The sequence below is a fragment of the Parasteatoda tepidariorum genome, chromosome 10 (genome assembly GCF_043381705.1).
Source record: "Parasteatoda tepidariorum isolate YZ-2023 chromosome 10, CAS_Ptep_4.0, whole genome shotgun sequence".
Taxonomy (NCBI): Eukaryota; Metazoa; Arthropoda; class Arachnida; order Araneae; family Theridiidae; genus Parasteatoda; species Parasteatoda tepidariorum.
Genome location: NC_092213.1, coordinates 62,771,897 through 62,789,382, shown reverse-complemented (window position 1 = coordinate 62,789,382; position 17,486 = coordinate 62,771,897). Strand labels below are relative to the sequence as shown.

At 30.3% G+C, this 17,486-nt stretch overlaps 1 protein-coding gene across 1 annotated transcript in view; it reads left to right on the top strand.

Moving 5' to 3' along the window:
• LOC107453034 (protein O-mannosyl-transferase Tmtc3) overlaps positions 1 to 17,486 on the top strand; it is a 105,264-nt gene that overhangs the window by 7,197 nt on the left and 80,581 nt on the right. Inside the window, exons 2-5 of the mRNA XM_016069693.3 lie at positions 9,679 to 9,858; positions 11,491 to 11,627; positions 12,780 to 12,861; positions 15,604 to 15,703. Coding sequence (XP_015925179.1) covers positions 9,679 to 9,858; positions 11,491 to 11,627; positions 12,780 to 12,861; positions 15,604 to 15,703 — 499 coding nt within the window. The remainder of the gene's footprint in view (positions 1 to 9,678; positions 9,859 to 11,490; positions 11,628 to 12,779; positions 12,862 to 15,603; positions 15,704 to 17,486) is intronic.

Sequence of the window (17,486 nt, the reverse complement as noted above, 5' to 3'; positions counted from 1 at the left end):
GTGTGCTTAAAAATATGTAAACTGTTTGAAGTTTCAAATTAGTACTAAAATGTATATGTTTAAAATTTTGTATAGAGAAACCATCTGTAAATTTAGAGTTTTCTGCCGATAAACGTTTTATAAACTATTCATTCTAAACTGTAGTCTTTAAAATAGTATATAATGCTAGCCGGAAGTAACGTACCTAATCTAAAGGGAACTGCGAAAGCAGTTCCGGGAATTGGAGAGCATAGACGTTCTAGGGGGAGTTTCCTAATAAATAAATTTAAAAAAAAACGCAATCACTTTCTTAAGCAAATAATTTATTCATGTTATGTTATTTTTCGGCTAAAATTCTTGAAAAGCAGACCAATTTGAATACAAATACGTACATTAAAAAAGAATCAATATCTGAAAAGAACACCTGCATCAGTAAAAAATAGTCCTTTAAAATAAAAGTCTAAACAACTAACCGAAACAAACAAATCACATTTGGGTTGGAATCAAATGCTTCGGAAACTCAATGAAGTGAAATAAAATCGAAGAACGGGAAAAAGCTCCACTATTCTATTCCTATCCATCAATCCACTTAAGTTGCATACGAAAAACCTTTTCATGCTTCAGATAAGAAAATAAAAAATATGTTTTCTCTGCCAAGACCCGCATTGACCATTTTGAAAAAAAACCCCTCCCTTTTTTTCTATTCCAACTGACAGAAAGAAAATGCAAATGGAGTAGATACTTGACGGATTCCTTAACTCTATATTTATGTCCATCTCCCTGGATCCGGGGCCTGGGAACGGGAAAAAGGCGGAGAAACGATCCGGAAAATTGGAATGCCTTCCGTTTACAGTCAGTGAGAAGCAAATAATAGAAAATCCTTCTGGAACGGTCAGAAAGAAGAAATTAAAGGTGGAAAAAAAAAGTTTTGGAAGATTTCTTTTCCTCTTTCTTTATTTTATTCATAATACTGGATTTAAGGAATTTGTCCAAAACGTAACACCTCTTAAACATAGACACCATTTATCACATAGTTATCATTACCGTAATTGTTAACATTATACAGAGTTATTCATAATTCCCTCCACCTGTAAACGCCATTTTTCTTTACTACAACTGGCTTCAGTGGTACATGTTACTGCCATCTACCGGCAACTGCTTAAATTAAAACTTGAATACTTTCGGAATAATTTCATATGTTCTTTTTTGCCATTTTCGTCTTCATTTTTTTACTATAAAGCTTCGAAACCCCGAAGGGAATTATGAATAACCCTGTATAATCCTCCTTATCGTAAAATAAGAAATAATTAAATTAATAAAATAGTAAAATAATAAAAATAGCAAAATAATAAAAATAATAAATAAGAATTCAGTAAATATTTTTGTGTATGAGGGGGCAACATCATGGAAACTGAATTCCTTATAGTAAGCTGGTTTGTCCAACGAAATAATTAACCTAACTCGTAATGATAAAAAAAAAAAAAATGCCTTTTAATAAAATGGTAATAGAGTACATTGATTTACGTTAACACCTCATTCCAATTAAATAGGAAAAGCAAATTTTGATTTAGATTTTCGGAAACAAACAGTCATCAGAGTAATGGGAAGTACTAAATGATTCGAGCTGTTTACAAGGGTTTGAAACAATTTCAGATATGGAAGTTAACGATTCGCAAAGTATGATAAACGGATTGTTCAATTTTTTGAGAGGATTAGGGGCTTCTAATTCAAATAATTTAGAAAGTGTTGAAAAATTTGAAACGATACATACGGACACATCGTTTTCATACCTCTAAACATTCGAGGTTTTTACGAAATAGTTTTTTCAATGGCAGTAGACTAAAGCAGAAATTTTAAAAACCTATTGAGTTTTTATTACTTTCATCAGAACTTAATATCACTACTTTATGTCAGCCATATCTTTTATGTTTATACATACAAAAATATATTTATATGACGATAAAATATACAAAAATATATAAATAATTTATATGAAGTGATGGACAAAATTCCTTTAATTTATTAAAGTATCAATACATTACTTTTGAGACATCTGATACTGCCGAAATTCTTAAACAGTTAAAGGGTATTAGTATTAAATATTCTTTCTTGCATTTTTTTTTTTTTTTTGAATTTACAATTTTTAAAAAAATTCATTTTCTCACATAAATTCTATATTTTCCTCTTGTATGTTATTCGGAACTTCATTCTATTTATTTTTCTTCCTATAATATTTTAGGTTTAGAAATAATGTTTTCAGTTTATTCATTCATTTTTTTTAACACCATCATTGAATAACATGCTCCCTAAATGTACCTAAAACGAACATTTTCTGAACGAAATGTTAAAAAAAAAGGATATTAAAGGTGTTAGTTAAACTGCGATAAACTATAACTTTTTTTTAACAGCAGACGTGACTTCTTTTAAAGTAATATATCATCCTAGTCGACGTTAAAAGTTTTTGACAGGATAACGCCAGACTAAATCGTGCCATTAGTCTCACTAAACTAAATTTAGCTAAATCCCTGTTTCTTTTCTTTTTCTGAAAAGATTTATCTTTTTTTTTATATTTACTAAGATAGTGAAAAATAATCAAACGTTCTTTCCTATTTTTTCGTAAATGTTTCGAACAAGTTTTTTAGAGATTAAATATCCTTAATAAATCCTAGTATTACATCTAACTCCATTTGAGATTATGGACTAATGCATAGCTTCCAACATTTACGCTTTCCGGTAAATATATTTTCTAATGGTATCAAACATAAATGGATCTAATGGTATCAAAGCTGAGAAATTTTGAAAAGAAACACTATTTTTTTTTTAAATTTGCCAGTTCTTTTGGGCAGTATTATTTTATCATTTGGCTTTTTATGTAAACATTGAAATGTGTGATGATTTAAAAATCTTTTCACCTTTTCTAAAGCCGTAGGAAGTATTTTTATCATCAATTTTTGTAACTCATAGTAACAGGGGACCCCATCAAGGGGGAAGGTGGGCCCACGATGTGCCCACTTAAAGCTTGGGGGGGGGAATTTTTACACTAAATAAAACGAATAGTTTGGGGGGGGGAATTTAGACGAGAGATTTTTTTTTTAAGTACATAAATAGAAGAAGCATTGTCATATTATGAGTAGAATGCAAGCAAAGTAGCACTATTTCGAACAAGGTAACATGGAAGGGGGAAGTTAGCAATTTTTTTTTTGGGGGGGGATGGGGGCNTTTTTTTGGGGGGGGGGGGGTGGATGAATGCGCCCAAGAGCTTAGGGGGGATGGGGGCGACTGCATAGTAAACTGTTAACCACTTTTAATTTGGATTTCATTTGTTTATAACTTCAGCTCTGATGAAGTAGATTTGAATAAAATTAATGAACATATTCAAGTGTTAGAAAATGTATAATAAGGTATAATATTTAGCATTTATAAAGTTTATTTCTCAAACAAAATAAAATAAAAGCCATTAAGTTTTCCACTTTTTTATAGCATTTTATGGGTGACAGTAAACATACTTGCCATCAAAGGAAAAGGCATTGAAATATAAATTAATTTTATCTTATAAACTAAATGACTTTTATTTTTATTTCTAATTAAAAGTATTTAAATTTATTCTTTATGCAAATAAATGGCCCTTTCGTAGGTAAATAAATTTATTAAGCTAAGAATAAAATATTATTGCATAACCTTTGCCAGCAGTTGTAAAATTTCTTTGGAGTTGTAGTCGTAAATACCGTTGCAATTTGAGGAGGTGGGCTAATAGCGTATTTCAAAATATTTATATAAGTGCAGAACTATTCGACATGATGAGCAAATTTTTCTGCGCATTAATGCATGATTAAAATTTAACTTGTTCATTAAAAAAAATATTCAAAAAGATAATTTAAAAAATCCATTTAGCTCTTTCCCATTCAGAAAAAAATCCATTTAGCCCATTCCCATTTAGTAAAAAAAAAAAAAAAAAAAAAAAAAAAAAATTTAGCCCTTTTGTATGCAAAATTCTACTTACGAGAATTTTTATTTTAACAAGATTATATGTTGAAAGGAAATTATTGGATTTTTTTTTAATTAATAAGCTTAAAAGGTTGAAAAATTCTAAAACTAAATTATAAATTTACTCTATACTTTTTTTTGCTATAAACAAATAAAATGTATCTATAAAATATGTTTCGTAAGACTCAAAATTGTACCGGTAAAGCCGCCCACTACTTTCTTCTTACTATTCTTTCACTACTTCTTTCTATTTTTCTGTAACTAATTTTTCAAACCGTTGATCCTTTTGGGATCGGCCAGACTTCCTAATTTAGACTTTTCATGCCATTTGCCGTTAGGCATATAACTCTCTACTTTTCCATGCTTTCTGGTGTATGGTCTTTACCAACCTATTAAAAAGTACCTTATCATTGGCGTATGATTCTAGGTCTTCTTTTTCCGGTCATTAGGAAACCAGGAAAGCAAAACTTTTGCTAATATCTCTCCTGGCATCCTCAACACTTGACCTGTTCGTCACCACCTTCTCTTGCTAATAAATAGGGCACTCGGTAGAAGAACAGTGATAATAGGTGATAATAGGATTTCAGGGCCGACAATTTTAAAATAAGTGATCATTTCAGGGCCGACAATTTTAACATAGGTGATTATTTCGGTAGACGGAAAAAAAGGTCCCTGAAAAAAAGGTACGGAAAAAAAGGTCCCTGGAAAAAAAGGTACGGAAAAAAAGGTCCCTGGAAAAAAAGGTCCCGGAAAAAAAGGTCCCGGTAAAAAAGGTACCTCCATAGGGAAAATCTGTAGGGATATTTCCCCTCTCGCTTTCTGGGCAACATGAATGCTTCTCGCTGTTTCAATGAATATTCTTTTTATCTGTAATAATTCAGATTAGATCATTGAGGTAAGGAGAAGGGTAAGGGGGGGGGACTTATGGGCTGGTTGTATTACGCTTTTTTTTTAAAATTTTATTTCATTTATTTATTCTTCTTTGATTATTTTTTAAAGCGGGAAGATACTATTTAAATTTTTCAATAATGTTTTACTTTTTTTTTGTTAATTTTTTTAAGTGAAAAATGTGTTATTTTCTATTTTAAATTATATTTTGTGAAGAAGTTGCTAATGTGAGGCTTAAAGTAGCCAATCGGGGAAGTTTGGAGAATTTATGTGTTGGATGTTTATTCGTGATTGGAGGTGAAAGTATTGGTCCTTTTTAATTAGTTGAAAACGCGCGACACGAAAAAAAAAAATCATGCACGGAACAGCAAAAAGCGCTTCAATCTAATCTTCTCATTTCAAATATTTTCCCCTACAGAATTTTCCCTACACAGGTACCTTTTTTACCGGGGACCTTTTTTCCGTACCTTTTTTTCTGGGACCTTTTTTTCCAGGTACCTTTTTTTCCGGGACCTTTTTTTCCGTACCTTTTTTTCCGGTACCTTTTTTTCCTAGAACCATTATTTCAGGACCGACAATTTTAAAATAGGTAATCATTTCAGGGCCGACAACTTTCGGAAAAATAAAGTAATGGCAGTAAAAAAGAAATTCTAATCATTACTTTATTGCGAAATTGGTAATGACTGACCATAACGCAGGATCTGACTGGCTGTAGACATACTGAGGCCACAGCTACACTCCTTGAAGATGGATCCTGGGACCATTTAAATTAAAAAACGTATTGAAAAATTTCATATAGTCTTAAAGTATATTTTACTGTAGCTTATTTCGGTCTTATTATTATATTTTAATCGAATATTATTATAGAACTTTATATAATGAATCAGACTGCAGAAATGGAAACACATCACGATTTCAGTTGAAATAGAGAACAATTTCTCTTGCTAGTGCAAATGCACTGTTTGTATTAACAGCTTGGGCCTGTTCCTGCTCAGATGTTTAAGACTAAGTGGGTCACTTAAAAATTGCCGAAGAAATATTTCAACGCAGAGTCGTGGCACTTGAATCTTGTATTTTCGAATTATAGAAAAAACTTGCACACTTGTTATGTGTTTTATAGATTACAGCTGACTGTTATGGACTAGTAAAAGTAACTCTATAACTTGTTATAGGTTTAATTTTTTAGAATATCTCACTAACTGGGTCAATTGAAACAAAAATTAAACAAATGAAACATAAATTTTTTAACTTGTTAAGGAAAGCAAAAAGTTTTTAATAAATTTTGTAAATCAAGCCACATAAAGTAAACAATAAAATTTTTTTTTTTTTACATTTTCGCAATTTCAAAAATATTTAATTTTTTAAGAGCTCCTTATTCAAGTGCTGCTCTGGGCACTGTGTCACGAAAAACCTCTCGCAAAGAGTTTTATCCAGAAATGGGAGAGAAAAAAAAAACTGGCTGTAAAACCAATTTATTTCAAGCTTGTTTTCGGGGAAAGTAAAATGTCCGTGACAGCCGATAATCGATAAATATTGTAAATGTAATTAATCGATAAATGTTAAAAATATAATTAACCAATAATCGAAAAAAGTCATGTTATGCAAGTCATGTTATGCAAGAATTTTTTTAAAAAGCAATTTTACTTTTTTTCTGAAATTGATTTTGTAAAAACGTGGTTTTCTCAACATAATAATCGAAAGTTACGGAGAAAGGGTGTTAATAGAGAGCTTTTGCGTTACGTAACGGTTTTCAGCTAATTAAGCTTTACAGCGCATGCGCGAAAATTAACGCAAAAAAATAACGCGTGCCTTTAAATACAGCTTTTGCCTTACTCTAGGCAAAACCTTTACGTTAACGCTATTTTTCAAAAGCCGCACATTTTAATGTGTTGATTGCGCTTTGTGCCGTTGGTTTGCGTTTCCAAAAGCTTTTATTGCGTTTTTTTTTTTTCATTTTTCTTTGTTTTCATTATTTTTTACTTTCATTATACTTTTTAAAATTTGAATAATTTGTAGTAATTGGCGATGTATGATGGTACAAAAAAGGGGTAAATAGAAGAAGTGCTTATGATAAAATTGCCTCAGTTTCGTCAAGAAATATACTTTATAAAGACGCGAAATAGGCCAGCGTGGATTTTCTTAAATATAAAAGAAATTTTTTTAAGACAATACAATTTTACTTTAAATACAGTCCGTTTTTTCTTATTTTGATATTTTACTATTTTCCTGATTTGTGAAAATTATTAGAATGAAAAGTAAGCAATGTATGGTTGCATGAAAAATTGCTTATTAATGTGTAGTGTGCTAAAAACATTTTGCTTTATTTATCAGCTAGTTTTATAATAATTTTTCATAACCCATCTTCTCTGTTAGCAAATGTATTTTATTAACTCAATTAATTTACAACAAGCTTCTGAAATTAACAAAAAATAATTGAGAATTTATTCTTTAAAAATCGTTATTGATACTAAAAAATATACATTTGGAGTTAGGACAAAATAACATGAAATAATCAGGAGTCATATGATGTTTTAAGGAAAAGATGTACTGGCTGGAAGTTCATAAATATAGTAAATACAACGAATGTAATTCCAAAATGTATTAGGTCTCCGTTTAACAATTTTTTCTGCTTAACCAAAGGCAGCACAACAAACTGCATATTTCAAGATTTTTGTGTTTAAATTCCCGCATCGCTTTTCTTCCTATAAATGACAAGGCGAAACGGAAAGTAGAAAATTTTTCTCTTGATGCGGCCTCCAAACACATTGTTTCTTTGTCAGGACAAAAATTATAGTGATGTACGCGCCCTATTTACATTTCTCCTCTATGATGTGAAACGAAATTAAAAGTCATCACAACCATTAGCCTGTTGAAACTTAAAAGTGTTTGTAATTATCACCTCTTCATTATTTTCCACAATTAAATAGGTTTTGATATTTTTAATCACGTATTTTTCGCAAAGAATCGTCTTAATTTGAAAACATAATATTTTTTCATAAATGTTAACATGCGATCATGAACATGCATATTCTTGTTGCTTCATTTCTTTGAAAAATTCTTAAAATACACATTAACTGTGGTCACAAGAATGCCAACTGCCATCTTTTGCTCTTTCCAAAAAGGATTCTCCGAAGTGGTAATAAAATATAAATCAAAAAATCAATTACAGATAATTGCATTTTTATATCAATTGCTATAGCTTTAACACACCAACGTATGAATTTCAACCATTCTCATACATGTTTAATCAATTCATCTGTAATAATTGTTAAAATCTATATTATATAAAACGCTAATACGCATGTATCAATAAAATCGATGATATTTCTTTTCTCGCGTTGGCAACAGTTTTCATTTTTAATTTATGGGCTTCGGCGCGCAAAAGCACGTACTGAGCATCATATGGCTAATCTATATTATATTAAACGCTAATACGCATGTATCAATAAAATCGATGATATTTCTTTTCTCGCGTTGGCAACAGTTTTCATTTTTAATTTATGGGCTTCGGCGCGCAAAAGCACGTACTGAGCATCATATGGCTAATCTATATTATATCAAACGCTAATATGTTTTAATTGATAGGCTTCGGCGCGCAAGAGCACGTAGTGAGCATCATATGTCTAATCGGGTGAATTCTCACCGAATTATCAAAAAAATTCTCACAAAATAATCTTCATCGAAGCCGATGCTTTACACCCGGCTTTCAGTACTATTTCATATTGTTTTACAACACATGGTTAATACGTTTTAATTGATAGGCTTCGGTACGCAAGAGCACGTAGTGAGCATCATATGTCTAATCGGGTGAATTCTCACCGAATTATCAAAAAAAATTCTCACAAAATAATCTTCATCGAAGCCGATGCTTTACATCCGGCTTTCAGTACTATTTCATATTGTTTTACAACACATGGTTTTAGCCCTCTGGTGGGAAAGACTTTGAAACAAAACTTACAACAGTTACTTTTCGCAACAACTGAAATTTAGAATAGTGTGATTAAGAAAAATATGTGAACTGTTTGCAATTTCAAATTAATATTGAAATGCACAGGTTTAGAATTTTCTACAGTGAAAAGTTTTCGGAACTTCAGTGTTCAAAAAAGTATACAAAAGCTAGACGTTAAGAACGTATCCAAGGAGCGAGCAAAGCGAGCATCGGCCGAAATGAACTGTGAAAGCAGTTCTGGGGGTTGGCGAGCGCGAGCGAGCAGGGGGCGAAGCCTCCTAGTTAAATTTAATTTAAATAAATTTTTAATTAAACTTTTAAATCTAAGTATAAAATAAGAAAGAAAAAGCTTTACTTTTACTACTCCACTTTCTGCGAGAGATTTTATACACTGGTAAAGAATTTAAGACTAGAGATTGCTGAAGTTTGATTAATTTTTCGAACACTATAGAAGCCTTAACTCTAAATAATTGTACCTAAATGGCCTTTCATGTGGCATGTTTGAATTAAGTGGAGGGCGAAATCGGTTTAAATAAAATTTATCAACCCGATATTCATACATAAAAAAAAACAAAAATTTAGTTGAAAAAAAAGAAACACTGTATGTTCATTCACTTTGAATGGAGACCTAAAACAAAACTTTTGATTTCCTTTGTTTGTTGCTTCTGGCAAATATTATCCGACGAAGTGGCAAGTGTCGAAAGGCAGATATACTACATTAAATACGCTTACATTAAAGCAAGGAATACCTAAATAATCGTTTCATCAAACAGAAGCAATAATTTTTACTGCTAGGTCACCTTTATCCTTTATGCCCCATCAACAAACTAGTATAAGACGGTTGATCCAATTAACGGTGATTTCTTTTTTCTTTGCAGATAGCTGTTCTTGGATATGCTTTGTTGTATGCTGGAGCGTGTCTATGTTACTTAGGAGCTCTGGAGTGTGGATTTGTTTTTGATGATATATCAGCCATCCGAGAAAACAGAGATCTAAGACCAACAAGTCCATGGTCAAATCTTTTGCAAAATGATTTTTGGGGAACACCCATGCAAAAAGTATGTTTTTAACACCGAAGACTATATAGGATATGTAGATATGATACTAATTGTAGCTGTAAATTAATCTTAAAACTTATTTTCGTTGTTTAAAAATATTAGTCTATGATATCTTTCCTCCGACCTAACCTTTTCACTACTGAAGTAAAACAGAATGTAGTAAAAAATATTTTACAGTTATAAAAGTATGTAAGTCATAATAAGATAAACAAAAGATGATTTATACCGTCAGGGGGAAATAATTTTGTGGACATCGGGTTTTAACTAAGTAAAAGAATATATATATTTGAAATGCCAAATTGCACCAAAAATTGGAACAAAAATGCATATGGTCGCATTAATGCATATATTATGGTCTATTTAAATGCAATAATAAATTAATATAATAATTATTTCGATAAAAATTACTAAGAAAAAATGTTTTATCTAAGTGCAATGCAATACAGGATTAAATTTCAGTTTCAAAACCTCTTTAATTATGCAAATCACGTTAATTTAATAATTGCTGAAAAGAATCTAATATTAATATTAAAAAATATTTATTTCCTGGGGGTAAAATTTCAAAGTTAAGGAAAAAAAAACACAAAACTTTAAATGTTTTAAATATATGCATGTACTTTAATAAAAAACAATAAATTAAAATAAGCAAAAAATATTACTAAATAGCTGTAAAATTAAATACTCATCATAATACTATGAGAATTTACTTGATGAGTTTACTTATGAGTTGAACTTAGCGTCATTTTTCAAAAATTACTTTTGTTTATGGGGAATTCTGCACATACAGCTTACATTTTCTGTATACATTGGAATCCACAGAAAGCTCAAACATCCACGAATGTTTCAGTGAGAATAAAATTATAAAGTATCTTATAACGTGTGTTTAGAAGGCAAGAAGCGATAGTCCACCTATATGTGGACCGAGGTAATAAAGATATTACAAATTTTCTCATTCAATGAAAAATATACCATATGCCTTATTGTAAGCATAACTAATATTCAAAGTACGATTCTCTATGTTTGACTTAATAATAATCTTCTATTTCGATGCATAAATAATTTAACATTATTTATAAAACGCCGCTGTTTCCCATTTTTTTTTTCACTGAAAGTAAAATAGTTTGCTGTCCTAGTGTGGAAGCTAACTCGTAAATTCAATGTTAAGAGAAAAACCGAACTATTTACTTTGCATATGAATAAGGATTTTAGGTAACAAGAATGTCAACTTGCTCAATTCTGTTGAGAAATTTTTCCCGAAATCTCAAAAATTAGTAATTTGCTTAGTAAATTTGAATTTCTTAGCAGCATTTATATTTTAAAGCGGAAATCTGATTTTTAAAGTTAAATCTTAAATTATTTTACCGAATATTGTAAAATAATTATTCTAACATCCGTATACAAAATACATTAATTATGCTTAAGTTTTAGAAAATTCTTAATGCCGAAAGTAATGTCATGGTACCACGTTGAAAAATCTTCATGCGCATGCATATATTTGTCTTTACTTAATCAACTAGATTTGACTTAAACTTTACGAAATTTATTTATTACTTTTCTACTACTTTATAAATTATGAGAGAAGCAAGACGTTTCTGTAAATGGCTATATATATATAATTTTTTTTATATTTAGGAACAAAGTCATAAATCTTACAGGCCAGTGTGTGTACTCACCTACCGTCTAAATTACTTAATTCATGGACTTCAGCCACTTGGATATCATTTAGTTAATATTGCTTTACATGCCCTGGTTTGTTTATTATACAAAAGGTAGGTATATACTTCTTTCAGTTGTGGTTCAGGAATTGTTATTCAATCATTATTATCGAAATTACAAAATCAAAATTGCAATTAAGTGTCAAAATTACTTTGAAATTACGTATACTGTGAAAACAGTCTAAGATAAGTTCGATTAGAGGATGAAGCACTGAGCGATTATTGTTTCATCGGCTAATTTTCAGTGGATAAGGTCGTTACTAGCTGCAATTTAATAGATCTCGGTGGATAATTGCTTCATCCACCGTGATCTGCAAAATTTAAAGACTTGGCAAACTGAATAAATGTTGTATAATTGAATAAAAGAATAAAAGAAACACCGGATTTTTTTAAAAGGCATTTAGAGCCTCTTTCCATTAAGCTGACCATAAATAAAGGTTAGTTTGGAATATTTTATATCTAGATTTCTATACTGTAGCAAAACTTATTAACTATTTTATAGTATACTATGAAATATGTATTTCACTTATTTTCAGTTTGGCCTCAAGAACACATTATATGATGCATAAAGGGAGAATAATATACATTTTATTCAATATATATATATAAGGAGCGAGCANTTCACTTATTTTATTGGTACTATATATATATATATATATTTTAGGGTTGAATTAAAAATATTAGTTAAATCGAGATGCAGCGTCATTCAGCATAAGCAGTAGCGTCGGTTTTCGTTGATGCTTTTTTTTTTTTTTAAATTTAAAATTTGTATCTCCTACAGAGTAATTTATGAATCAACATTGAATTTAAAATATAGCTGCGAATTATTATGTAACTTAATAAGTATAATTAAAACAAGAATATAGTTCAGTTTGTTTACTTATAAGAACAGATTGCTTTTAACTTCTCATTTCTACTCAGTTTATAGCTCTGTTTCTATTAGCTCCGCGTTGCCAACATGATAAAAGAAATTTCATTCATTGTCTTACATCATACGTACTTTGTTATAGTTTTATATAAAATAGAATGAAAGACGATAAATTTTCTTAGCTATTTTTTATAATAAAATTTGTTTTATGCGCAAACTGGTTCACTTTTTAAGTAATCTAAGCAAACTAACTTTCAAAAACAGCATGGGGACTTCTGTTGTTGGAGGCGGGGATAAATACATTATTTTGTTTTCATTTTGTTTTGTTCTTTTTCTAGAACCTGTGAACTTTTTGTGTCAGATGAAACTGCGTTTCTTGCTGCATTCCTTTTTGCTGTTCATCCATTGCACACTGAAGCGGTGAGCTTAAATTTAAATAATTCAGATAGTAGTTTATTTGAAATACTTTATTAAGAAAGAAAAAAAAAGTTGAGAAGTTAATTAGGAGTTCGAAAGAAAACGGAGTGTTTATTAACTGGAACCCCAAATGACGAAAAACTAAAGAATGAATAAGTGTTCATTTACTGGGATTTTTCCACGTTAATGAAAAGAAAAATTGCAATTTTCCTGTACCTTTAGTCATATTATGCATCAAAATTCAGATAGAAATACAAGAAAAAAAAAAGAAGAAAAAAACTAACGAGTGACGGAACAGGCATGTTCCTTCACTGGAAATAGATTTTCCGGCGAATGCGGTCTTTAACACTTTGAGTGCCATAGGGGTCACCGGTGACCGGCACTGAGTTTTTTCGTAGTGCCATGGGGGTCACCGACGAACCAAGATTATTAGAAACACATTATTCGAGTAAAATTTTTAATTTTTTACATTATTATCGTTATTAAGATGGTTTGAAGAAATTAATGCAATCGAACACACAAAAGTAGTTTTATTTATATACACAGAGATGCCTACTTGCTCCGGAAAGCTAATAAATATTTTCAAGTGGTAGTTTATTAATTGTGATTCTTGGTTTAATAAATTCAATTTAGTAGATTTTTATCCACCACTGTTACTAAACAATTCGTAGGCTTATATAATTCATCACTTTAACCGCGCCATGTAAAATTAGCGTGGCATTCAACGTGTTAACGTAACTGTGAAACGAAGAGGAAAAATCCATTCAAAGACAGTCATCTTGGTGAAAAATGAGTAAAGCTTTTAACTTCCACTGATAACTCATATTCACTAATAACTTAGCGCAATGCAGAGATAATTTCTAAAGGCAAGGCATCCTCTACCGAGGTTAACATTCGAGAGTGGTTTAAAGAATTTAGAGGAACCTTGAAGACGAAAATAGCTCTGACATTCTTTTAGAAAGTGATCACATCAGCAATGCGGGCGAAGCAGGAGTTGAATGCTGTCCTAAAATTGAAAAAATCTTAGGCCTTAAAAAAGTATAAGGATTCATATTCTATTGTTCCTGGGAAGGAAAAAGAAAAAACAACAGTTTTGGCCAACTTTTTAGCCAGTGGAAAAAAAGTACCTCCAATGGTAGTTTTTGCTTACAGAAGAATTCCTCGAGATATTGCGGAATCAGTTCTTGCTGAATATTTCATTGGAATAAATGATTCAGAATGAATGATCGCACGAACCTTTTACGAATATATTGTAAACTGCTTCTATCCATGGCTAATTGAAAATGCTATCAAATTTTATATTTTGCTTCTGCTAGGGCATAAATCTTATATAAATTTAAAACTGAGTAAGTTTTGTTCATCAAAACAAATTCTCTTGTTTAGATTTCTTCCTAATGCTACGAATGTACTTATGCCTTGTGATATAGGTGTATTTCGAGCTTTGAAGGCTATATGGAAATTTTCTTGGAAACGAAAGGTTTTAAGACAATATGTTGAGGGATTTTTACACCCATTTTTAGATAAGCTTTTGATACATCAATTAATGAAATTAAAATTTAAAATGCTTTTAAGAAATTGGTATTTGATGGTGAAAACGTTGACTTTGACAAATGCATGCAGAACAGGTAGAAGGAGTTAACGAGTAAGAAAACTCATTAACAAAAACATACTTCAAGAGTAACGATGCACAATTTTTTCAGAGGCTTGAGAATGAAATCCCTCCAGATATGTTTGAAATTTTTAACGTAACATTAACTGATGAGTCTGATCTTCCAAGCTACCAATAGCCTGTACTTTTTTCAATATGGAAGAAGTATGTATTTCAAAAAGAATACTTTGTTAAGACAAACTTTGGCACTGAAGTTGAAACAACTAACATTGATGAATATATCTTGAAAATTGATTTTGAGAAGGTGCTTTTGAGGTATTGTTAGTTGAAAAAGCAAATGATTCTTTAAGTAATCAAGGTCAGAAAATGTTAAGTACTACTGAAGACCCACTAGATATAAGTCAACGAGAGATGAATTTTCGTCAAACGACAGAAATGGTACAGGAAAATTTTGGCCAAATATTGGGAAAAAAGAGAAAGGTCAAATCAAAATAAAAAGAAATAAATTACTTTCTGCATTAACTTCAGAAAAATGGCAAAGTTTTAAAGAGACTGAAAGAGCTGAAAAAAATTAAAGCAAGAAAGTATATTGAATAGGAAGAAAGAAAAAATTCTTAAAAAGAAAAAAAAAACTTCATGAAATAAGGGGGAAAAGAGTAAACAAAAAAGTAATAAAATAATAATAATAAAAAAAATCATCGGTTAACATAATAGAAAATATTCATGATTCAGAATCGGCTATCAAATTGTGAGAAAGAAAAAAGAAAAACATTGCTTTATTTTATTCAGTGTTCAATCCCACTTTACTTTCCATTTAATGACTGAAAAAAAATGTAAAATTTTTACTTTAATTGTGGTTATATGTTATAATTCTAAAAAAGTCTTCTTTTTAGATATTGGTGTAGCTTATGAATTCATAAAGAGTATTTTTTAGTAATGAATTCATAAAGAGCATAACATTTAAAAAGTCACAAATTAAGTGTTCATTAACTGGAAAAATTAGTGTTCATTCATTGGTAAAAACTGTTTCTTCACTAGAACATCTTACTACTTATTATTTATTTAATGGTTTTCATTCTTTTATTTACAAACATATTTAATGGTTTTCATTCTTTTCGTTTTGTTAATTCTTTCAGGTGACGGGAGTTGTTGGCCGAGCAGAAATTTTGTCTTCTTTATTTTATTTATTGTCCTTTTTAAGCTACACCACAGCTGCTACGAAACGGTTCACGACAGGTAAATAATCTAATCAGATTCTTACTGCTTCTTAAATTCCAAAATGTTGCCCATCAATAAATTATACAATTCTCTGATTTCAATAATGACATTAATAGTCACAAAATGACATACACATACAATCAAATATTTGAGATTCTTGCAAAATATTTTTTTCCTGTGACATTTTTAAAACAATCAGAATTCTCATAAAATCTCACCAGAATGTCCTTAACCTACGTAGCTTTTTATTGTTTACATTTATAGGTGAACAGAATTCTTTCAATTCATTAAAACATAAATTCATTACTTTTGTAACCACTAGGAAAAATATTATCCGGAATTAAGGAAATTCCGTTACAGTTGGAGTGAATACATGCTTACAGCGGTTGGATAGAGATGTTAAAACACTTTGTAAACAATCTTTTTTCAGAAGCTAATGTTTCGAAAGATTTTCATAGCGAAACAGTTGGCAAAATTTTAAAGATTACACTTGAAGCTTCTAGAAATGATGTCCTGATGCGAAATTTACTTCAACCAAAGTGAAAAAGAAAATTTCTTTTCTTTTCATCACCACTACTATTAAAAAAAACATTCTAATATGAATATTGCAATAACCATGAACATTAACGTTAAGTACAGTTGTAAATAATATTCAGTGCTCATTTCATATTATTACTGGATTCTTTTCCCATGTATTATACTTGACAAGCAATACTAGTTTAGTGCGCTCAAGATCATAATTCTTAAATTAGGAGCTTGCTCCAACCCATTTACTCTTAATATATGTCTTACTACTATTTTATGTTTCTTAGCATATGTACAACAGATCAAAATGAATCAGTTGGTGGCAATTCGGGCCAAATACTGAGATTTAACGAATATCAAGCATGAACATTAACGCTAATCTTTCGATTTTCTTCGTTCGTTGCCTCTGGCAAATATTATCCGATGAAGTGGCAAGTGCCGCATTAAATACGCTTACATTAATGCATTACATAAACAGTTTTACTTCTTAGATTATGATATATAACACGTATAAACTCGCCCCGTTAGTTAATTTGTAAATACTAATTTTTCGATCATGTAAATATTTATTTTATTCGGACTTCTCGTATTCGTACCTGCATTATTATCATTTATTATTCGGATTCCTTTTTTTATATACATACCTTTCATTTTATTGTACTGTTCACTTGTAACTCTCAATCGCATACTTTCGTTTCCTTTGACAAATATTTTTAGATGAAGAGTCAGGTGACGCAAGACAGGTACCTCACTCTATATACTCACATTAAAGTATCATTGAAATGTTTTAAAATAGTTGTTATTAAAGCTAAATAAAAAAAGTTAATTATTTTTCCTCATTTGGTCGAGCAAAATTATGTACGTGCAAAATTGGCATAATAATTACTAAAAGTTCAAATTCTGATCTTTCAGAATGTTTCAACATTTTTGCCATGTTAAATCTTCCAAAACATTTGCTGCGAAAGGAAATAAATGTTTGCATACTGAAGTGTTTTGATATTTTTGTTTAACCTTTGTTTATCATGTGTAAATAAGGTGTACGGAAGGGATTTGTTAATTTTGATTCTGCTGAATTCGTTTTTTCGTTAACAAAGTGTTAAATATTTTCTTTTTTTTAATTTTATTTTTTTATTCAAGTGTCAACTAAGTTAGTGTCAGTGTCTAGTGACGAGAGTCTAAGTTAGTGTTAGTGTCTAGTGAAGTTAGTGTCAACTAACTTCATTCTCACTTTGAGAGCATGAAATTTTCCCTGTTTGGACCACTGCTAGAGGGTAAT